The sequence below is a fragment of the Anas platyrhynchos genome, chromosome 3, assembly GCF_047663525.1.
Source record: "Anas platyrhynchos isolate ZD024472 breed Pekin duck chromosome 3, IASCAAS_PekinDuck_T2T, whole genome shotgun sequence".
NCBI lineage: Eukaryota > Metazoa > Chordata > Aves > Anseriformes > Anatidae > Anas > Anas platyrhynchos.
The window spans coordinates 25,054,357-25,069,107 of record NC_092589.1 but is presented as its reverse complement, the minus strand read 5'-3'; the positions used below and the strand labels follow the sequence as shown (position 1 = coordinate 25,069,107).

Here is a 14,751-nt window from a genome sequence, read left to right as displayed (position 1 = left end):
CTTCTAGCTTTCCAATTTCTTTTTTCTCTCCTCGCTCTTCTTTTCCTAACTTTTCTGTCACTTTGTCTAACTAATGCTAACACTAAATGACTCCCTTCTTCGGCAACCTCTCACACACAGCTTGTGGACCTCCATCCACAAAGTTTGTACAAGAGAAGTGAAATCAAGCTGCTCAGCTCCCCCCTTTGCACAAGGGTGGTGTTTATCAGTGACACTAAGTCTGACTATTCTCCACAAGTGCACACCAGAAGATTCTTTATTTTCACATTCAAACTGACTTGCTCTTTTTTGTCTTACTTCTTCTAGCATTGATTTTCCAGAGCAGAAAGAATTTCTTCATTCTAGAAGCAAGAAAAATAATTATTTATTTATATGTGAAATTGACTGTCACACCTGCTGTCACTACAGCTCATTAACAGTACTTATGTTGTTGGGAGACAAGCTACAGGACAATGAACCTGCTGCAGCCTGTGGGATTTTAGTGGGGAAAGCACACATTAAAATCTTGCAGCACCTAGCCCAGAAGGAGAGGGCAAGTGTCCAGACACACAGAACATTTAGTAAATGGGCAGGATCCCCATTTGGCTTATGGTAGGTGAAGAGGCAGGACATATTCACTATAGTTTCAGCTTCCTTTGGTGGACAGGTTTTAAATCTTCTTCTCAGTCTTCTAAATATTCCCATTGTAGCAATCCTTAATTTGCCAGTTGATATATATGTAATGAAACGATGACTGCCATGACTACTTTCATTAATTTTTAAATGTCAAATGTGACACAAACATAAAAGGCAGTTTCAAAACAGGTGTGAAATTTGTGATGCTGTCATTGCAGTGATTGTTGCATACACAAAAAAACTTCACACAAATCCTATATAAGATGCAGAGTCAAACAAAACAAACAAAACTGAATCACTGAATTGTCTAGATGAAAGCCAAAATTAAATCAGAAACAATATATCCCATATAAATAAAATAAAGGTAAAATATTGAGACAAACATGTAAGAAGTGAATATTTAATATTAGTTTTGCAAGAAGTTAAACTTAAGTTGCCATGTTTTTTTATAAGTTTCCATAACAGCCAACCAGAAGAATTTGACTACTTTACCACTAAATATTTTACTCTACTTCACACTATATAATTTGCTTTAACGCATTCTATATAAGGTGAACGGTACTTGGTTTTTCATACACTCTATATAATGTGAGAGAGAAGAATGACAGAATTAGTTCACCTCTTAAAATATAGTGTGTATGAAGATGTTACTAGAGATATTCATACTTTTTTCTAAGGTTGAATAATCAAAAAGAAGCAAACAAAGAAGGGGGGAGAAAAGAGAGAAGAGAAGAGAAGAGAAGAGAAGAGAAGAGAAGAGAAGAGAAGAGGAGAGGAGAGGAGAGGAGAGGAGAGGAGAGGAGAGGAGAGGAGAGGAGAGGAGAGGAGAGGAGAGGAGAGGAGAGGAGAGGAGAGGAGAGGAGAGGAGAGGAGAGGAGAGGAGAGGAGAGGAGAGGAGAGGAGAGGAGAGGAGAGGAGAGGAGAGGAGAGGAGAGGAGAGGAGAGGAGAGGAGAGGAGAGGAGAGGAGAGGAGAGGAGAGGAGAGGAGAGGAGAGGAGAGGAGAGGAGAGGAGAGGAGAGGAGAGGAGAGGAGAGGAGAGGAGAGGAGAGGAGAGGAGAGGAGAGGAGAGGAGAGGCGACTTCTGATTCTCTTAATGATTTAGATAGGAAAACAAAAAGATTTTGAGTAATCTTCAAATATTGTAATTCTTGAAAATACTAATGCAGGAATTAACACAATATTAAGGTGGCATTTTATCATACAAAGACAGGGAAAATTATTACTGTAATTGGTAGACTTCAGTTATTTTTTTCTTATTCCCTTACCTGAAATTGGAAAACAAATTCAAGTTAAGTAACCTGTAATACAGATGTCTTTCACGCAGCCATTGTGGTACTGATGTTGCTTCCATTTCTCCTAATTTCTGATTTGCAGGAAACTAGGGGAAAAAAAAAAAAAAAAAGAACAGATACATTTTACAACTGTCTGTTAAAAGAATTCAATGTTTTCTGAATCCTTACTATCAAAGACCAAAAATGTAAATACTGATACCTTAGTGGTGGTAAAATACCCATTACTGAATAAGAGTAAAATAGAATTAGCATTGTGGAAAGATTTCCAATACACTGTGAAAAGCCATGTCCACCTGGTGGGTGCTCATCATACCACTTTTTGGCAACAAATTCCAAAATACCTTTACTTTAACCTCTGCCATATCTTTCAGGTAGGAAAGCCATACCTTATATTCAAATTAATAACATGTTAAGCAAATAGCCACATCTTATACCCAAATTAATAACATTTTAAGCAAATAGATTTTAATTGTTCAAAGAGAATGTTCTTTCCTGTGTGGAAGGATATAAACATTCCAAATTGAAAATTAGCATAATTTATTTTCAAAATGTGAATTAGAATCTGACTGTCAAGAATACAGCAAACTGGCAATGGACAGATGCCAGTTAAATATGAATCCTTATTATCTTCATTACAGAGCACATAACTTCATTATAGGAGTATAAGAGATAGAAATTAGCTGCTAAGCACTAACAAATTGTTTTGAATGAATCATTCTGTGGTTTATACAAAGCAAGCAACAGATCTTTTATTATAGACTTTTTGGAACAACTCAATTTGGATTTAAATCAAGACCATATTTCAAATTTATGAAATTTATGTACTAGTGCAGGCATCTTGAAGGCAAAGGAACAAGGTTGCAGCCATTTTTCCCAGTTAGGTTCCAACATTTATACTCTTCTTCCAAACTGGTTTTATAAAAGCTTAGTACCTCCACTGGTAGCAAACACATCTCCTCCATTTTAACCTAAGTAATTACATCAGTTTCTAAGCTATACCTATAACTGTCTGACATTCAAATCATGTATCAACAAAAAGTTTAGCATCCGGCAACAATTCAATTATGTATATTATGCAAATTTTGCAATTATCACTTCTTCCATGCAAAAGTCATACTAGTGCTAAACTTTACTGATACCAAGGAGAACAAGGAATTCAAAAATTGAGGAAAAAATCCAGTCTTTGCAAAAACATTAAAGAACTGATGAAACATAATGCACATATTCCTAAAAGGTACTGTTTTTAGTACTTCTATTAGGTATATCAGTAGTATGTGCTTCTGGTGATATAATTAGCTCTCCAGTATGACTGGAAATTAATCTGGCAATAAAATAAATACAAAAAATAAAATACATATAAAGTATTTTACTTCATTTTCAGCTGAGTGAAATGATCAACATACTGACCATGAAACCAACAATGTAGAGGGTGGCTTAGAGGCAGGCTCTCAGCAGCCTTACACAGGTTTAAACCAACCATGGATGCTCATTCCGAGGTAGAGAACAAAGTTCCAGGTTTGCTTTTTGTTTGCTTGTTTGTTGTTTTTAGGATTATTTTTTTTAAAGGAAATATTGGTAAGATGGAAGAAAGGATAACCATTAAATCGCTGATATCTTGCCTATTTGCAACATAAAGAATAAAAGAGCACAAAAATCAAAGATAAGGCATGAACATTAGAGATTTCCATATACAACCATCAGCAGAGGGTATGCCCTTCTGTGAAGTACAGGCTATGCATTTGTTCCACCCTTCTGTGAAATACAGGCTGCGTGTTTGTTCCCTGATATGCATTGTTAAGCCTGGAAATGCAGATATTTAGTGGATTACAAAGATGCTAAACTTCAAGTTAAACTTAAAGATAAGCTTTAAGTCTTCTGATACACATAGTACACTACAGTTCAAGATCCAAACAAATGCCTGAGCAAAAGGCTGAGTTGTTATGGTCAAAGCCAGCAGGGGACTCATCTTTAGAAGCGACCGGTAAACTCTTTAGTGAAGAAGGTAACATAATTGCAATGGGAATGGGACATGATAATAAGTGAAGAGCAAATTGTTCTTCCTATGGAAATTTCCAAGTTCATGTTGTCTGTGTTTTGTACAGTATACTACCTTAGACACGAATGAAGCTGTAACAGTCCAATATTCTTCACTGTGCATAGCTGTATTTGTAGAGACAGCCTGTAAATCATATGGGTTGTAGGGAACTTGAAGATTGTTCTTGTTTCTTTGAAGACCATATATATATTCCCCACTATCTTTTAGCAATAAAGGTCTCTGTGAAAAGAAGAAAATATTTATATGTAGATGTATAATTTATTTTTCATGATTGCAAGTTATATGTCTACAGATTTTACCATGAGAAGAAATATTAAAAGTACCCGAATCTTCTAATAATAAGCTTAAAAAGTGAATTGACCAGAAAACTATTATTTTATTATCAAGTTCCTCAGTTCTATTATCTCGACTCTAAATAATTATTTTTTAGTTCTACCAACAGCAAATAAATATTACTTTCTTGTTGAGAAAAGTTTCATGTAACCCTATTAGCCTATTGCAACTTTTTAATACAAACAACAAACTTTTCAGTAGTTACATTTCTCCATATTATCTTTCTACATCTATAAATACTATGGTAAGCATTGTTAAGCTTAAAAAACACCATGAAGTAACAAATATCTAACGGTTTCCAGATTTTTAGATCTAGGACTGTAGATACTGGTGGTATCTAGTTATTTTGGAAATACTTCATTACTACTGGAAGATATCTTAGTTTTGTGAACAACTGGAATGTTTCTTAAAAATTTTGCAACCATGTATGAAATCAAAAGTCAAATGACAGAGATATTATTTTTATTGTGTATCCACAATATTTCACAACATTTTGCATACTGAAAGAAACATTTTATTTATTTATTTAAGTCATGAAAATGTATATGCAAAATTACAATGAAACCAGTTATCTGTCTGTCTTTGAATGCGCCAAGAGCAAGAAAATGCAGGAGGTGTCCTGTTTGGCTCCATCAAGATTAGACTGCCCAGCAGTAATCACAGTGAATACCAGCTTTGTACTTGGTATGTCTGATCAGGACAGAAATGGTCACAATTCTGCTTAATTCTAGAAAACCTCAGCTATGGGAAGCACTGGGTAAGTGCTAATTTACAGTGACTGCTATGCATCCAGATGTTCTAAAGGAAAATCTATCGTTTTCAGAGGCAAAAACTTCCAGAAAATAAGTATTTTAGATTTGTAACCAATGTCATTTCTAGAATATTCAACTACACAGGATGTGGAGAAGGGAAAGTGAAAATCACCGTAAGTGCATATTTCTGAAGTCTGGCCATAGCAGCCTCTCTAGCTAAACATTCACACGATGGTAACACCGTTTGCCAGCCAAGTTTGCCTCGAAGTCTCAAAATATGCATTATAACATCATCAATTGGTTCTGGTACATCAAGAAAAGAAAAAAGAATCGTATTTTTATTGGAATTTTTTTTTGTCATCCTTAAACATAAATTTTTTTGATTTATTGCATAAGCCTTTGTAAGTATGGAGAATTGGTGTAGGAGGATTTATACTATGTTGGAAGATGGTGAAAACATGTATTAGAAAGTCCTTCTCAAAAATAATGAACCATCATACATTCCAGATGTATTTTGCTGTAATTGAAGAACAGTGGTTCAATTGACTTAAAAGTGATCTAATTTTCCAGTGATTTTACTCTGACAGTTGGTGTAATGTACATAGCAAAATTCAAAGTACTCACTAGAAAAAAAAAAATAAATTACTGCCCAAAGGCTTTCTCAAGTGCTAGAGACCAAAAAAATAAGAAAGAAGACTGGAAAATTCTCAAGTAAACAAAAAGGAAGTTGAAAAATAAAAGAATAGCAATAATAATTTTAATAGTAATATTTAAAATATTTTTTAAAAAATCCATTAAAACAGTGTTCATTTAGAAACCAGACCAATCTAACCTTGCATAGGAGAAGAACACTCCAGTTGAACAAAAGACTCAGTAATGTTATGGAAAACAATTTGAGAAATCCTAGAAAACACTGAAAATATGTTCCCATACTTTTAAATCCCTATTAAGAAGTTCATTAATAAAAAAACTTGGAAAAGAAAGAGAAAGAGAAAGAGAAAGAGAAAGAGAAAGAGAAAGAGAAAGAGAAAGAGAAAGAGAAAGAGAAAGAGAAAGAGAAAGAGAAAGAGAAAGAGAAAGAGAAGAAAGAAGGAAAGAAGGAAAGAAGGAAAGAAGGAAAGAAAGAAGGAAAGAAGGAAAGAAAGAAGGAAAGAAGGAAAGAAGGAAGGAAGGAAGGAAGGAAGGAAGGAAGGAAGGAAGGAAGGAAGGAAGGAAGGAAGGAAGGAAGGAAGGAAGGAAGAAATCAGAATCCAATTATGATAGGAGTCCCTCCCAGTTTTCATGCTCAGCCACAGATATTTTTAATGAAGAAATGATGGTCAAAATCTATTTTTCCCCACACTAATCCTGGAAGATAAGAAGGAAAACATACCTACTGTTTAAGAAACTATTTAAAAGAAAAAGGAATTGTAGCTAACTATAAAATACAAACAACTTTAAAACAATTATTCAAATTATGTATGAAAGTAAATTTTGGTATGAGACAGGTATTAAAAAACAAACCATCATAAGGTGAATATGGAAGATAAAGTTGTCAGCATTTCCCTAACATGTACTCTTACTCTAAAGCAGGGGAGGGATGAAGAAAAAGAGTAGCAGCTGAGTAGTATAATATCATTGTAAATCTGACACAAATAGCTGTAGATGTATAACTAAGAACACAGTCTTCCCTATGGTGCTACGACTACCTACCTGTTTTATCATATGAATAAACTTTTGCTTTCATGGGCTTTTTAGGAGATCCTTCAGCTTTTGGTTGCTCACAAATATTTTTATGACAACTCGGTTCAAACACAGGCATTTGCATTTCAGTCCTTCTACTACTATCTACAACCAAAACATTAAAAAGGAAAATATTACTCATTTAAAGCAGATCACTATGCACAATCATTTTCTAATTCAAGTTGAACTTCTATAGGTTTACATTTCTGTAACTTCTACTTCTCAAAAATGCATTCTGATGATTTTAGAGGCATGCACACACAAACACACACAAGATACTATTACTTGTTGTTGACAATACATTAAAAATTGTACAAATTGGCATCACGTACTTCAGAATGGTTGCATAATAAATGTAACACTTATTTCCTGTGTATTCCATGAGATTTAGAGACTAATATTCATTTTTGTCATTTGTTTTACAGCAAGGGATTATTATCCTTGTTCATTACTAGAAAACCTTTTTATCCATTCTGAAATTTTATCTATTTAATCCATTTGGTGGTCCTGCATGAACAGGGAGGTTTGACCAGATGACCTACAGAGGTTCTTTACAACCTCAGACATTCTTTGATTCTGTGATTCTCTGGGGGAAAAAAAAATAAAAAATATTTAGCATTCCTTTTGCATTCCTCTTATATCACATTTACATGTCAGTTTACCATTTAATTTTAATAAAGCAGGTTCAGACCTCCAAGTATTATGTTCCTTCTTTCCCTACTTCATACAGGAGTAATCAATTAAGATTTCCTTTAGGACTCCTGCTCAGCAAATCATGTAAGAAATAATTAGTGATATGTATCAAGCTAAACCCTTGGGGTGCATTGTCCTTCCCCTGCAGGCTGAGGAGAAAATGGGAGAAATGTGAGAAGACTCAGGGATGGTAGTAATAGGGAAAATTAGTTAATTAGTAGGAAAATCAAAAACTGCAGGTGCAAGCAAAGCAAAAAGAGGAATTCATTCACTACTTCCCACCATCAGGGAGGTGTCCAGCCACTTTTTGGAAAGAAGGTCCTCAGATTAAAAATCCTTTCTTCAATTTTTACACAAAGCATAGTGCAAAAATTAATGAGGAAAGAGAACTCCAGCTTGCAGAGTTGCTCGAAACCCACTAAAATCAGTCTGAAGCTTGCAATAACTTTCAAACTGCAAGTGTGTGTGCAGTTTTATTTCCCCATACATCAGACTTTGATTTTGTATTTCAGAGAGTTGATCTCACACCATAATTTTTTAAAAAGTACCCATTACACAGTCTTTTCACTTAAAAAAACTTTGAACAGATAAATCTACTCCGAGAAGAAGCATAGAATAGATAACTGTAACTTTTAAAAAGTACAATATACATATATTCTTACGTACTTTGCAGTTGGCACACTGACTTAAAGTCATTGTTGCATCTCCACTAATTCATTAAAAAATAAATAAATAAAAGTGAAGTTATGCAGGTTTCTTCCTGTGGATTCACAGCGATGAGGAAAGAACATCATATTTTTTATTACTCCACTTTCCATCATTTTAAGTACTTTGAGTACTTTAAATGTACTTTAAGTACTTTTCCATCATTTTTAAGTACTTTACCATATACAGCGGAAGAAGGTGACGTACCGAAGACTTGCTGAACTGCTTTGCAAACGGAACTTGTTTCCCAATTCTCATTTTTTGACATTAAGGATGCCACTTCTGTTATATTCCTCTTTAGCTTCATTGTCTCGTGCTCAGATACTACCGTAGGCTCACAAGCAGATAATTCTCTTTCTTCTTGATGTTTTCCTGGGTGTCTAAAATCAAACAATTGTAGGAAAAAATCTGAAGGAATTCCAGCTGAGAAAAATTCCTTACAGAACATTTTCAGGAATATCTAGAAAAGGAGTGGAGAGGTGGACAGCACTGAGCTGGATGGTGCAGCCAGTTTCTGCTTCTTTTTTAAAGCCTCTGGTGTTTTGAAGAGTGGAAGTGGGCCATATAAATGCCAAGAGATTTCTTCCTTAAAACTCTCAGTCAGCATCTTGCAAATGAGAACAAAAACATCAGTAATAATGTCCAAGACATATCCTAGTCTGAAGGAAGCAGCCTAGCAGGTCACCTGCTTACTTGCACAACCAACAGTGGTTTGGTACAAGTCTTTGTCCACACTGTACAGATGTACAAAGCTTAAAATTTGATGTGGGCAAATTAGACAAATATAAGGTTGTACTGTGAGCACTGAAACTAATGAAGACAAGGCATTTCCTAATCTGTGTTTTAATACTCCCTAATCCCTCACCAGAAATACTTCCAGCTTCAGTTCCCATGCTTGGACTCCTCTCAGCATTCTCCCACATCACCTATTAATTGAATGAGACAATAAGCAGCATGCATTGCAGCTGGCAATACTAGCCAGAATGTAGTTCCTTACTGGTCAGTTACTTCCCAACAGCTGGGACAGATACCCTTCTGCCTGCATTGGGACTGAGGAAAACTGAGGTTCCATTAAACAAAACCTCGTCAATAGCTGCAGTTCATTTTTAATTTTTAAATTTTAATTAAATCTGAAATATACTCATATTTTTGTATTTTTTTTGCAGGTGACAGTAACGCTGTACATAGGAATACATTTGCACAGGTTCCTGTAGCATATAATTACCCCATTTTACCAGAATTAAAAATAGTATGTTACTAGACTGTGTTCCTTTTACAATGACTTTGCTAGCACTTCTCCATGTTTTCACTGATGTAAAAAAAATCACTCTATTGCAATCAGCCAAAATTACAAAGTTTGTGCTGAAGTGTTAACAGGTTTCACAGAATTCACAGGGAAAGAGTCAAATAATTTGGTAGAAGTCCAGTGCAGTATCAAGTTTTAACTAGCAAAAAACAAAAAATTATCATGAAGAAAAATATTTTTACCTACATTTTACCAAAGCACATGCCTTCCTCTTTTATTTCTGCTTCATTTCTCTTTTCTGTGCTTGGTCTGTAAACTGCTGTGCGAAGAATGGAGTATTTCTTCTTTAGTGAAGATGACTGGGAACGAAGGGCATTAATTTTAATAATTATAGAGGGGGAGATCACATGTTTTACTTAAAAAAAAAAAAAAAAAAAAAGCCAGAGAATAAATGTATCTAAAAACCATGAAGAATATTTCCAAAAGCACCACCTGATAGCTGAACTTAGCTTTCATTACAGAATATTTCCGACTTTAATTATACAACATTTTATGTGCATGAAAATTTACTTATAGAAAAGAATCTTGATAAAAGACTTAAAAATAATGGTGCTCAGAGCACTAAAACAAATGTATAGTATTTTCATATGGACTGTAACATCGTTTTTATAATCCCGTTTCCATCAACCTAAGCCTGAAATAGTTAAAACCTTCAGAAAAAGAAATTTTAAATTTAGAACGATGAATCGTTGTTTTGCAGGATACTTGAGGCAAACGCTAACTAAATGAACAGACTTCCATTAATCATGGAAATTAGATTCATTTAGTTGGATTTATAGATGAAGTAGTAGTAGGTTCACATATAAAAACCATAGAGGACTGAATTTGGTTATTCCAATTATCACCATACAATAGAACATTTCTACCTCATAGGAATGAATACAATAAAGAGTTTAAAATGCATAAGAAAGATAAAAGTATAAAATAAGACAGAACATAATGCCTCTGCTTCAAATTTGAGAGCTACAGCTTACTGCAGAGAGAAGTTATTTTAAATGGTGACTACTGTAGCATATTTGGTAACAGTAATTTGGTAATGTAAAGCCTTCCTCTGAACTCCACTTTGGAAAGACAGAGGGTAGTGAGTTATGAACAAATTCAGATTATACCAACATTTATAGAATTGTTTTTAAGGAAAAACAAAACAAAACAAAAAAACACTTTTCTGCCATATCCCCACATTTTAATGGTTACTGAATACCAAATCCTCCCTCCAGGAAAAGGCCTCACAATAAATGACAGTCTGAAGTTTTACATACAAAGCTCCTAGGAGGAAGACATTCACTCCTGTGACTTCACAGGTATTAAACATGTAATCAACATGTTTTTATATAACATTTTCCCAGGCAAAAGCCAGATTAAAAAAAAAAAAAAAAAAGCTGTACGTCAAAATATTGTAAATCTAGGACTACCTTATATATGTAACAAGGTTATCCATGCAAAGGATATCTGACTACTCACTTTTTTCAGTCTTGAAAAAAAAAACAAACCACAATATCCCCCAAAGTGCATTAGAAAACAAAATCGGTTTTATAGAAATTGATTTAATATTAACACTGCTGCAAACAGCCATTCTTACCTGCTCACTGCTGTCTTCCTTACTTCTACCAGCTGGTTCACACACGCTATACCTGCCTTTTACCATAAGCAGCACCTCTGTCCTCTCTGGTTCAAACCGGAGACGAGACACTAATTTTTCTTTCAGTGTTTTGGTTTGCCCTTCCATCTGGGTTTGGCATCCTTCATCCTAACAGCAAAATTACATCAAATAAACTAAATTTGCAGTAATGACTGTTTCCCCACTGTGTCCTCAGAGTGAATTTCACACTTGAGAAGATCTGCAGGCACCTTAGAAATCAGGTGGTGTGCGGATATTTACTTCTGCAGTGTTGGAATTGAAAGTTCACATTAAAAACAATTACCTTAGAACTTAGTTTTAAGAGGCTGCAAGCTCAGATGATCACTTTAACTCAATTTCTTCTCCAGTTTCTCTGGGATACACCCTTCACCCCATGCATCATGGCTCAGTCACTTAGTGGATCTTAAAACTAGGAAATGGGCAGAAGGAGGACTTGTCTTGTCCCAGTGGCAGAGATCTCTTCTGAAACCACACAATCTTCTCTAGATCTAGCTCTATCCACAGTAGCAGCAAGTCAATATGCTCACTGAATTAATGACCACATGCAAGGTAGTAAAGCATGTGCTGAAGATGTTTACTAATACTGGTCTAATATTAATGTGGAAGTTTAATCTATTTTTGAACATTTGGTAACTATTTTTTTTCAATGATATAAAATCAACTAGTGGTGAGAAGTGGCACTTTGCTGTTTCTTGTGGTATTACTTTATAAGCTAAGTTTCTAACAGTCTAAAGCATTTTCGACACGGAGGTGCTGTGACCTGAGAATTAGTTGCTGAGGATAGCTGCAAACAAATTATGGCCATGACCTATCCAAACTGCTCCTTACTAGACCCAGGACAACCATTCACACCCCAAGAATACAAAGTTCTGAGGTTTTCTTACCACTTAGTATCCTTCAGATAGTAGCTAGTATCCCCACAATCAATAAACTTTCAGAAATCACATTTATGTTCCTCAATAAATTTAGTGCAGAACAGATGTTTCAAACCAATGCAAGAACTAACTGTGCACCAGAGTCGGTCAGTACAGTTCACAGGCAAAATTATCTCAGCCGTGGAAGTGGAGAGCTCCCACTGAGTAGTGGTAAACTCTTTACCCATTACAGATAGATCCAAAAAGACTGATACTGAAGCAGCCATACTACCAATAGCTATGCTTAAGTAATCACTACCCCTAGCAGCAATATCTCACATCTCTTCTAGGAGTCTCCTGTTAGGGGTCTGGATGGATCCCTTCCAGAAACACCTCCCAGCTCCTCCTCTAGTCTTGAGGTGTAACATCAATGGGGAAAACAAAGAGAGAACTATGACCCACTGATTTCACTCTTTTCCTTAATTTTTAAAGTATAATAAGATGGAAGAGCTAATAAAGAAAGAAAACTGAAGAAGACTGAAAACACCGTTTGTGTTTCTTCAACAGAAACAAAATCAAAATCTACCTTCTGTTCTGTCACAGGGATTAAAATTCATTAGTCAAAATATAGAGTTAATAATTTATTAAGGACTCAACTGATCAAGCAATATAAGTACTTGAAATCCAGCTGATGTTCAATCCAAATGTGTGATCTTTTCAACTGTCAGCAACAAATGTTCAGAAACTACTAAAATGCATATCTGCTTCAAAAAAAAAAACATAGAAAAACACAGGATTTGTTAGAGTCCCTATTTGTACTGTGGACACCTTAGTATCCAAGCATGTCAAAATTTAGGCGTAAGTTAAATGAAAACCTGCATGTTTGGTGCCGTGATAAGGAAAGAAAAGATATCCAAGATATATCAGTGTTATCATCTCCCTTAGCACTTGAGCATTAGGACACCCTCACAGCAATCCATCCAACAGCTGGCCCATAGACCCCACTTAAACACGAAGTTGTAGAGATTTAGTAACCTTCAGCAGCTTTTTGTTCAGCTGGTAATTTATGTATCACAAAACCCCTCCATGCAGCCCATCTGCCTCAAGGAGACACCTTGGCCCTGCTCACAATCCCTGTGACCACCAACCTGGCCGTCAGGTCTGACCATGGGCAGATGGGTGGGATGGGCCAGGTCCATGGGGGTTCTTGGAGCAGCCGCAGCCCCAAGCCCCTGGTGTCCCTTCCTGCCCGTTGGGGGATCGTTGGGGCCTGGAGGGCCGTTAGGCTGCCACTGTAGGCTCTGGCCTGTGGGCTCACGGGTCAGCTGCCCCTTGGCTTGTCCAGCCCCGATATCCACATCCTAGATGTCAACTGCATTAAGCTATCAGTTGTAAACCTGTGTGTTGTGTATTTACATGTGTGTGAGAGTGTGTGTAAGTTGGTGTTGTCATTGCTTTTTTTTTCTTTTCTTTTTTTTTTGATAATAAGCTTTTCAGTGACTCGCTTGAACTTCCCAACAGTGAAAAAGTCACAGCTGTGGTTTTTCCCCTTGCACTCTGCTTGCATGAGGCAGTCACCACCCAGATCACAACCTACCTGCTGTGATTATACCTCTACTTTAGGATGCTCGCTCTTTAGTAGTCTATAAATGGTTATATTCAAAAGCTTATTTATCACAAGCTTGTAATATACTCTGTGAGAAAAGAAGGGTTTGACCAGATTGTTTTTACGTTGTTCTGATTTTGTTTGATAAGTTCACACTAACTTTTGGATTTCCACATACAGCACACTATTTCTCCTGCTTTCAGGCTTGATGTGAGTTGTTTTAGAGATGGAAGGGAGAGAGTTGTAAGCAGCAAATGTGTCTATGTCCAGAGAGATTTGTGCAATGATCATGGGTTGTTTTTTTTCACTTCTGAGAACTCCGACCAGAAGTTGATCAATGCAACACTCAAAACCAGCCTGTAAGAGGTCAGGCAAGGTTAATTTTTGGCCAAAAAACATCTCACTGTAATATCAAGTAAAGCCAACAGTAAATGGCTCAACTAACTTCTATTGACAGTTTCCTTAGTATGGCTCTGTGTCATGGGGAGATGCTTCAAGCTGTGGGATGTTCAAGAAGACGTGAGTAATGCAAGTACTTAGGTGAACTAATCAGATGTTACTACACCCTCACCAAGCTGAATTTTTTTAAGATAAAACTATTTTGTACTTCAGTAGTTTAAAACTCCGGTATCTTTCATATTTTAGTACTTCAGTAGACTTCAGTTTGCTTTTTTCCTGAGCTCTTAGTGTATACAAATTACATCTTTCCACTTGTATTTCATTAATCATAAAATTGTTACATAATTAAAAGAACAAAGTATATTTTAAGAAATCAAAAGATAGAAAAGATAGAAAAGATAGAAAGATAGAAAGTTTGAGCTGTCAGACACCATTGGAAGTCTGTAAAAGCAAATAAAAGTCTGCTGAGAACTAACTCATCCATTTGATTTGACCATATATGGCTTTCATAAAGATTTAAATGATGACTAATCCTTTATTTGCTAATCTGAAACAGTAATGCCCAAATAAAATATGATTTTTGACACATTAATACTAATAAGCCTGACTTAGTGAATCAGTAATGATTGTCACACCAAGGCAACGGAATGGACTTCTGAATTGACTGCTGAAACATTAACCTGCATCAACAGTTCTACTCATTTAAGAGACCACAAGTGATTTGTATAACAATTGCAGCTGAGCTGTATTTTGACCACATCTGGTCCAATTACTAAAA

The 14,751-nt window shown here is 35.7% G+C and overlaps 1 protein-coding gene across 2 annotated transcripts; it reads right to left on the bottom strand.

Annotated features, from left to right (window-relative positions):
* Positions 1-238: 238 nt before the first annotated feature.
* DNAH14 (dynein axonemal heavy chain 14) lies at positions 239-13,545 on the bottom strand. Of its 2 annotated transcripts, none has more exons than XM_072035543.1 (9): positions 13,117-13,545; positions 11,055-11,222; positions 9,662-9,774; positions 8,377-8,549; positions 6,742-6,876; positions 5,222-5,352; positions 4,019-4,183; positions 1,882-1,994; positions 239-341 (listed from the first exon to the last, which is right to left on the bottom strand). In XM_072035543.1, the coding sequence occupies exons 1-9, from the start codon at positions 13,165-13,167 to the stop codon at positions 269-271; spliced, it is 1,122 nt and encodes a 373-aa protein (XP_071891644.1). In that variant the 5' UTR covers positions 13,168-13,545; the 3' UTR covers positions 239-268. The 2 variants fall into 2 exon arrangements, with proteins under 2 accessions (XP_071891644.1, XP_071891643.1); XM_072035542.1 differs by having other exon boundaries at positions 8,350-8,549; positions 13,117-13,540.
* Positions 13,546-14,751: the final 1,206 nt, after the last annotated feature.